We start from the raw sequence: 9,364 nt of genomic DNA, 5'->3' as shown, positions 1-9,364 counted from the left end.
AGGTGTGGGGTTCTGAAGGAGTGGGGTTCTGGGGGAGAGGAGTTTCTGGGGGAGGGGAGTTCTGGGGGGAGGGATGTTCTGGAAAGAGTGAGGTTCTGGGAAGAGTGGGTTCTGGAACGCTCAGTGGTTCTGATCACTTGGAAGGGGGAGGGCTGACAACCTGGATTCATTACAGAATTAGACCCTGGGAGCATCTTGGGGGCTGGTGAATTCCTAAGGACTTGAAGGAGAATGAAAGCCACAGCCCCTAGCAGTTAGCAGACACTTGTTAACAAAGCCCAAACTCTGCTGAGTTCTGGGACGCGGTCATTTTGGTTCCTGTGCATTCAGCCCACAAACAGGCACGTGCATCCCATCCGCATGGGTCTCCTCCAAGAAGCTTTACCAGCTGACCTCTCAGGGTAAAACCAGGGTGCCAGTGCCCGCCTCCTCCCTTGGCCTCCGCGCTAATGGGCCGCAGCTGCCCCGGCTGGGCTGTAAACACTGAGCACTGTGTCCTGCTTGGCCTGGGGAGTATTCCTTTCCCTCTTCCCGAGCCGAGTCAGTCCTCCGCCTTCCTTGGCATTATTTGAGTTGGAACTGCAGGTCGCTGCATTTTAATGCACTCGACTCTGAAGGGTTGTTGGACGGCCCTGTGCAAATATTTTTGTTCTCACGATGCAGTCCTGGCCCAGGTAGCCCAATGGGCAAAATATGATTTACGCAAATATTATGGTTTCTGTGGTGCATGCTGAGCGGAGCCCTGAGAGTGGAGCGGAGGAGGCCTCTCTCCCCGTCGGGTATCGGGTGTCCAGGTGAAGCTGGCTTGTCAGGAAGGGCCTCTCCAGGCCCTCGCGTCTGCCCTTGATCTGAAAAAGCCGTGCGTTCCCGGATGAGGACTTCTGCTCCAGAGAGAGCACAGCCCTGCTGCTCTCACAGAGCTTTCCTGCCAAGATGCAGGCGAGCGGGGGAGGGAGCTGGGAGAACTCCGCGTGGGCTGGGATTCGGGGCTTCTGCTTGAAGTTGATGTCGAATGTCTCTTGTCTCTTTGCCCAGAACAAGGAAGTGACCTGCAAGCGGGAGAAGTGCCCGGTGCTGTCCCGGGACTGCGCCCTCGCCGTCAAGCAGAGGGGAGCCTGCTGCGAGCGCTGCAAAGGTGACGGCTCCTGGCGGCCTTCTCTTGCCTCCCCTTTTATTCCTCTCTCCCCTTCCTCTCTCTCCCCTTCCTCTTTCTCCCCCTTCCTCTTCACTCAGCCCTTGGCTGGGTGCACATGGGTGTTGGGAGGGAAGCTGGTGTGTGTGTGTGCATGCATGTATGCATGTGTGCATGTACATGCATGTGTGTATGTACCTGTGTGTGCATGCATGTGTGTGCATGGTTGTGTGTGTGTGTGTGTGTGTGTGTGTGTGTTGGGGGGCTGGTGGTGGTCAGGGGGCGCTCCCGGTGGGGGTTTGAAAGTGTGGTGAGCATCTCTCTGCCTATTGCGTTTGTTTCTGAGGCAAGTTGCTGCAGTGTCACAGAGGGCTGTGCACGCTGGTACACGCGCACGTGGGCATCTTCATCTGTAAAGTAGTTTCACTCTCAGTTTTTCCCAGGCTCCTCCTATGCCCTGCCCACCTGAGCCCGAGTCCCGAAGCCCAAATGCTATCACTTTGGTCCCTGTTGCCTGCTTGCTTTCCTTCCCAATGAAACGTAAGCTTTTGTCTTTGATGCATTCCCACGGCGCCCGCACCCCGACCTCCTTTCCTGTGGCCTGTGGTGCACATGTCCCCCCGGAACACACTGTTGGCTTTTTGTTTGCTTTTGCTTACTTGTTTATCATCATCTTCAACATTCTAATTACTGAGCATCCCCCGCATCCGAAGCATGTGAAGGCTCTCTGAGGCTATGATGGTGTGTGTGTTTGTTTTGATACTTTCAATATGGGAGAAGCATGGAGAGAAGAAGGCAGAGAAGGCGTATTGTTAGCTCATTCATTCTACTAAGGAAGTTGGACCATTGAGAATTCCCATATTAGGCTGTGCTTGTGTTCAGATTCATATTCTATCCTATGTGTACTACCATATATTTGGGCACTTCTGTAATTGTGTTGATAGTTTATGTAAAACTATTGGACCCTCATTTCATCCCTTAAACCATTACAGGAGCTTCTGTGCATTGCATCCTGGTAGTTATGACCATGGCCATTCTTGATGGGTTTTTCCTGGCTCATGGCCAGTCTTTGATTGAGGCCAGGCCGCTGGTCAGGAACATCTTTCCTGAGTGAGGACACTGTTCCTTGGAAAAGCCCCGGGCCCTGTGGGTTGTGAGGTGTGAATTACCTGGTTGATTTTAAGACCTTCCCCGCCCCCCCCGCCCCCCACCTGTTGTTTTCATCATGGTCCTGAGGGACTTGCTTTCCCAAGATGCTGGGTAATGGGTTCATTGGTTTATACTCATCACGTAGCCCACACAACAGCAGGTCATTTCTATCTCATTTTCCATATGAGGAAACTGGGGGCCCAAAGAAGTTAAATCATAGACCCCAAGATCAAGCAGAAGGGTGTCTATGCCTTCAAGGAGATTGTTCTACTGGAGGGGTCAGAGAAATGCCATCCGTGGGGGACATTCTCCAGGGAAGCAGCGAGAGGGGAGGCGGACAGCGGGTGGGCCGGGGGCTGGGAGTGTGCGGGGGAGGATTTCCCGAAGGGGCAACCCACTGTCATGAACAAGAAGGAGTTAATCACATCCAAAGAGGGCTGTTCAGGGGAAGGCTCCCAGGGAAACCGGGGCACACAAAGGCATGAAATAGTTCTTAGGCACCGCCTGCCACTTATAATCACCCAGGGAACGTGTTAAAGTACCAGTTCCCGGGCTTCCCTCCAGATCTGTTGAATTAACACAAATCTGGAATAAGTTTTTGTTTGTATGTTGCTGATTGTTTGGGGGAGGGGAAAGGGGCAGGCAAAAATGGAACAGAATTCTATCATGATTTCTATTTTCCTCTGAAAGAGTTGTTGCTATTGAAAAGGCAGTTCGAGTTGAGGACAGAAATATGAAAACTCAGGTTCCCAAGAGGATTCTTGATGGTGTGTGTGTGTGTGTGTGTGTGTGTGCATTTGTGTTCACATTTGTGTTCCTGTTTGCTTCTGATTACTCATGTGATTCATTCGTTCATTCATTTATTCTACAAGTACTCACTAACCTACATGCCGGGTATTTATGGCATGGCACTGCTTACCAATTGTTCTTAACTTTTAGGAAGCCAGAATATTTTTTTTTTTTTTTTTTTAAGTAAGTAAATTATAAGGAACTCTTCTCAAGCCAGTGTTTCAATGTACTTTTCAGATCATTTTATGTTAGGAATGGTTATACATTTTTACCCAACTATCTAACAACACTGCAAAAGAGTCATCTAATTAGAAAACACTCAATATTGCTTGATGAAAACAAATGAGATCATTGAGAGTCAAACAGGCATTTTTGGCCTGTTTTCTGTATTTACTTGGACTGAGAATCACCCTTTCATTTGGGGTTCTTTCATAAACAATAATGTATTTGTTATCCGACTATATGTTTGTTATTAGTGGATCATAAACAAATAAGGTGTGTTTCAAATATTTATAGGTCAGATTCCATCTCCTTCATGTGGAGCATAAAATATTAATTGTCTGCAATACTTCGACGGAAGACGTAAGAAAAGAGTCTTTCATTTGTCAACTGGGATTTGTTTTCCACAGCCTTCTCTTGTCTTTGATTTCTGTGAGCTGGGGCTTGTTTTTCTGAGTGGTGATCCCATGGGCTGCATTTTTTAAAACAGTTTAACTTTCATATTTGATTTAAAAAATATCCTACGATGTCTCAGAAAATGAAAGGAAAGAGGTAAAATGTAAATATTTGCACACCAATTTCCAAAATTAGGACAGCCTTCCTCAGTTCTGATAAATAAGATTTAGAGAGCAAAACATGCATGGAAAATTTTAAGGGGATTGGGCTCATTTATATAGACCAAGGACTGACCTGTGTAACTGTGAATTAATTAACACTTGCTTTTCATACAGTACAAGGCCATGAATTAGGGGCCTCTTCTCAATGTTGCCTTGAGAATGACCTGGAACATGACCGTGTCTTTTAGAATATTACTATGTGGCTGTTTTTGAAGAGGTCCAGCCACTTATCATATACAGGAATGAGCATTAAAAAAAAACACCAAAAAAAAACAAACCACCAAAAAAACACACAACTGGAAAAAAAAAATTATCATATACAGGAATGAGCATTAAAAAAAACACCAAAAAAAAAAAAAAAACACCAAAAAAACACACAACTAAAAAAAAAAATAAATAACCACACTCTCTTTGTTGATGGAGTAAATTGACTTATTGTTTAAACTGTGGAAGATGGAAAGGCTGAGTTAGCCATGCATGTGTCCATCTGTTTGTTTTTAACCAAACTTCTTTTGACAATTGCATCCATGCATTGCCCAAACAAAAGACTGTCACTTCCCTCCACTTCTGTGTTCCTTCCCCTTAGTCACAACCAAATTCTTAGTAGCATCGGTTGTATTTATGATGCCATTTGCCCAGGTTTCACATCCCAAGTAAGGAGCGACCTGGACTTGCTTAAGGTCTGCGCTCTGTCATTCATCTTCACTACACTGCGAACGAGACTCGGAGACTATTTGGATTCACACATACCCCGTCTTTAGATAGTCATAGATACTGCTGTCTTCAGCCCTGTGGTGGTGATGGTTATCATTCTGCCTTAACAGATGGGGAAACAGATGTTGAGGGAGGTGATCTTGTTTTCCAAGATTACACAGTTGTGAGAAGTTGCAGGGCCCCTGGTGCGGGAGGCTCATTCTTGCTGGTATCACACTGCCTGTGAGATAAGGAGGGAGGAGAGACCAGGGCAGTGAGGAGGGGTCTGGAGATAGAGGAGAGGGTGGGGGGGGGAGAGAGAGAGAGAGAGGGAGAGAGAGAGAGAGAGAGAGAGAGAGAGAGAGAGAGAGACACCTGAGGTCAGTTTGCCTGCACCAGTCTGCCACAGCCTCCTGGGTGGACCACCGCGTCACAGGAAGGATTCGGATGGAAGCTTTGTGTGGAGGCAATTGAAGATGGCACATGGCTTAGAGGCAGGGGCTTTTCTTATTAACTGACATTCTTTTGGGAAACTCTAACTTACTCTTTTCCTCTTCAGTATCCAAGATGAGCTTGACTCCTTTGTGAGGATGTGTGTGCCTGATTTCCTAAAAGAGTTTTAATAGGCAATTCAAAGTATACAGAGGCATCGATAGTAAAACCAGGCTTCCTCCCTCTCTTGACCCCAGCCATCGGGTCCCTTTTCCTGGGGACAGCCACTTAGCAGGTTCCTGGGGACCCTCCAGAGCCAGGCTCTGCATGCGGTGAGCGTGGTTTTCCATTTCCCACAGCACAGAAGTCTCCACCAGTTTACTCCCAGCTGGATTGTTGTTAATCCTCACCCGAGGACATTTTTCCATTGATTTTTAGAGAGAGAGGAAGGGAAAGGGAGAGACAGAGAGAGACAGCGACATCAATTGGTTGCCTCCCACACGTGCCCGACCAGGGCAGGGGATGGACGCTGCAACTGAGGTATGTGCCCGTGACTGGAATCAAACTCGAGATCCTTCAGTCTGCAGGCAGATGCTCTATCCACTGAGCAAACTGGGCTAGGGCTGCTCCCAGCTGTTTTTTGTGTTTTTTTTTTTTTAAATACACTCCATTGATTTTCTACAGAGAGGAAGGGAGAGGGATAGAGAGTTAGAAACATCGATGAGAGAGAAACATCGATCAGCTGCCTCCTGCACACCTCCCACTGGGGACGTGCCCACAACCAAGGTACATGCCCTTGACTGGAATCGAACCTGGGACCCTTGAGTCCGCAGGCCGACGCTCTATCCACAGAGCCAAACCAGTCAGGGCTGCTCCCAGCTGTTTTAATGCAGAGGCTGACCTAGCACTTAAAACATCTTGGGAGAGTGTGTTGCTCTGAAGAACATTCCCACCATGGAGCTACCGCGGTCTACTGACAGTGCTGTGTTTTCCTCTATTTAGAGCTGAGGAGACTGATGTGTTTCTTGGTGAAAATTGTTAGATGATGGTATGCCTGGAAGTGCATTTAACCGATAATTATTTGAACCTTTAGCAGTATGACTAATTTTGTCTACCCAGCCCCAGACATTTGAGTGGGGGTTATTAATATATTTTTAAAGCTGAGGGGGGAAAAACACACAAAAAAAGTATGGGGGTTTCTTTTTCACTCTTCTTTTCTCTAACTGAAAAAAGATGTATAAGAAGCTATATTTCATAGTTTGGCTTTTCCATAATATAAACCAGGCTATTTTGGCATTTAAATAAAAATGGCCCTATTTGTTTGAGAAGATTTTGTGAACATTAAAATCATCCTTTACAAAAATCTGTTTTCATTGTTAAAACTGGTCAGAAAATGTAAACCAGAGATCAGCTTTCCCTGTCAAGTTTGTCCCAGTCCATCTCTCCAGGCCTCTGTCTTTCGCATCCTGTAGGCTTTTGGAAGGCAGTGTAAGCGGGGAGTTTGTGGTTGCCTCTGAGTTAGAAGGCTCCATGGCCAAGGCTGGCTGCTGACTTGGGCTGCACCAGGTTTCACTGTTCTAAAGTGGGCGCGTTGAGAATGTTCCCCATTGTGACGAAGGAGGCTGGGGGCCCTGTCCCCCTGTTGAAGTGCTGCTCTCAGCACCTGGGTGTCCTCTCCTGTGGCCCCCAGCCTGACAGTGCTGCCTCCAGCGACTGATGCCCTGTCTGCTAATTTCCTATTGATGGGTGACAAGTTCTGACGAGCTTAGTGGCCTAAGATAAGTTTGGCGACTATGAAATGAAATGTATGTCTGTGGGTGTGACTTGTGTCTCTATATAAAGACGTATGAATGTACATGCACCTCTTTATTATTTTAAAAATAGTCACCAGGCTGCAGTTATAACCATTCTTATTGGGCTTTGATCAGTCTCTTCACATGTTGGCACTTTTTTTCTTTTTTATTAACATCAAATGTTCCAGGTTTGTGCCCTGGTTGAGCAGTGGTTAGAGCTTCTGCCTTCAGACCTAAGGGTCATGGGTTCGATTCCCGGTTAAGGGCACACACCTAGGTTGCAGGTTCAATTCCTGGCCCCAATCAGGGCATGTGTGGGAGGCAGTCAATCTATGTGTCTCTCTCACATCAATGTTTCTCTCTCTTTCCCTCTCCCTACCGCTCCCTTCAACTCTCTAAAAACCAATGGGAAAAATATCCTTGGGTGAGGATTAACACCAGCAAAACATGTCCTAGGTTTGCTTTTCGAAAGGAACCTTGTTGGGAGCTCATGTGCACCTGCCTGAGGATTCTGTCTGCTAGAGAGGCTGCATTTACCAGGACTGATGTGGTAATGGAGGTGAACCAAGTACATTGGTATGCCCGTGAACTTGAGTGCCTCCTTCACTCAGATGAGCTTATTGGCACCAGAGCCAACTAATTATGTCTCCAGTAGCTTCGTGGTGAAAGGGCCTGAGATGTTTATCTGCAGACGTGCTCGGGCAGCGACCACCTGATGTAGAACACAAGCAGCCTTCCGACCTCTGGGGAACGTCTGGGCATCCTCTGAGCCAGGCCCAGGACAGGCAGAGGGGTCCGATTTAAATATGCACTCTGAGGTTTTGACATTGTGAGTTCTGGGGACTGTGGGATGGCCAGCTGCAGGAGGCTGTGAGTGCAACTTCAGACTTCAAGAAGCCCTGAAGGCCGCATTGAGGTGCTAAATGAGAGGGAGTTCCTGTGCCGTGGGGCCTGTGCATTGGAGGATAGTGATCACAGCCCTCAGTCACCTGAAGACTGGAGGGAAAGGGGACTGGACTTGGAATTAGTGTGGAATTTGTTTCCTCCTCTGCCGTTTGTATGACTTGACCTTCACTGAGTATAAGTATGTGCTCTTTTGTGTCTGACTTGTTTCACTTAACATCAAGGCTCATTCATGTTGTAGCATGTTTCGTTTTTTCATTCTTTTTTAAGGCTGCATAATATTCCATTGCATGCATATGCCGGATCTTGTTTATTCATTCATCCATCAATGGGCATGTGGGCTGCTTTCACTGGGCAGCTGTATTCTTATTAGCCCCCAGCTGGGGAGCTTGGGAGCCACGGGAATGAATGTTCTCCTGGTTAAATGATGAGTTCTTACGTGCTAGGAGGAGAGGACGGCCAGGTGCAATGCCACAATGGAAAAGATGCGAGTCCTGGTATTCTTATGTATTTTATCTAGGTATCACTAAGTGTCTGTCCCACTGATAGCTATGACACGCACTCACCACCAGGGGGAAGATGCTCAACACAGGAGCTGCCATGATGCGTACTGGCCAGCTATAATACTAAAAGCGTAATATGCTAATTAGACCAGATAGCTGACCGACCTTCTGAACGTCATTCTGGACATCCTTTTGGATGACCTTCTGGACAAAGCCGCAGCGGTGGGGGCTGAGGTAGAGATGGTTAGGGGTGATCAGGCAGGCAGGCAAACAGTTAGGGGCAATCAGGCAAGCAGGTGAGCAATTAGGAGCCAGCGGTCCCAAATTGCGAGAGGGATGTTCGACTGCCTAAACTGGCAGTCGGACATCCCCCAAAGGGTACTGGATTGTGAGAGGGTGGAGGCCGGCCTGAGGGAGCCCCTCCCCTCTGTGCAGGAATTTCATGCACCAGGCCTCTAGTTTAAAAATAAACGGCATCACGGACCTGGGACCGACAAACTAACACTTTGCTTCACCCAAGTGGGACACAGGCCCCGCTAACACCCCAGAGCAACACCCCACCAAATTGCAGCAATGCTGCCAAGACCCCATGTGGCCCACAGCCCAGCCCAGCCTGAAAACAGTTGCTGTGGGCACCAGGTAATGACATCACATAGCAAGACCTGGCTTCTTCTCCCTAGCGACTAGCCTCCTTGGAGTATCTTCAGATTAGGAACACGACTTGCTTTATAGCCAGGTGCAAACATTTTACACTTTAACCAAATGTTTGTGAAGCGTTTTCTCGAACCTCATCTCATTTGATTCTCATGGAAGTCCTGGAGTAGGTAGATAGGAGACTCCGTGGAATCCTATTTTCTTTTCATTAGCCAGAAAATGGAGATTTAGAAAGTTTAGAAACTTGACCCAACTGAAAAGAAGTAAGAAATGTTGAAACTTTGAAAATGACTTCAGGTTTTCTCACTGCGCAGAATATAGTCAAACACTGCTGCAGTTAAATATTTTACCCTTTGTTCTCTCTACAATAATAATCTGCTTCATGTTGATATTTGCTGCTATGTTGCTGACAATTACCTGAAAGAGAAGTTGGAGTGCTTCACTGGGCCGGAAAAAGTTTAGCTAAATTAGAAAGCAGGT

General features: G+C 47.2%; 1 protein-coding gene across 2 annotated transcripts in view; it reads left to right on the top strand.

Moving 5' to 3' along the window:
* BMPER (BMP binding endothelial regulator) overlaps positions 1-9,364 on the top strand; it is a 205,435-nt gene that overhangs the window by 32,561 nt on the left and 163,510 nt on the right. For both annotated transcript variants that reach the window (XM_014541094.1, XM_005868076.2), the window contains exon 3: positions 1,036-1,135. In XM_014541094.1, the coding sequence (XP_014396580.1) occupies positions 1,036-1,135 (100 nt within the window). The remainder of the gene's footprint in view (positions 1-1,035; positions 1,136-9,364) is intronic.

This window comes from Myotis brandtii, unplaced genomic scaffold (genome assembly GCF_000412655.1).
Source record: "Myotis brandtii unplaced genomic scaffold, ASM41265v1 scaffold260, whole genome shotgun sequence".
Lineage (NCBI taxonomy): Eukaryota > Metazoa > Chordata > Mammalia > Chiroptera > Vespertilionidae > Myotis > Myotis brandtii.
The sequence above is the reverse complement of the archived record's forward strand: the minus strand, read 5'-3'. Positions and strand labels throughout refer to the sequence as shown.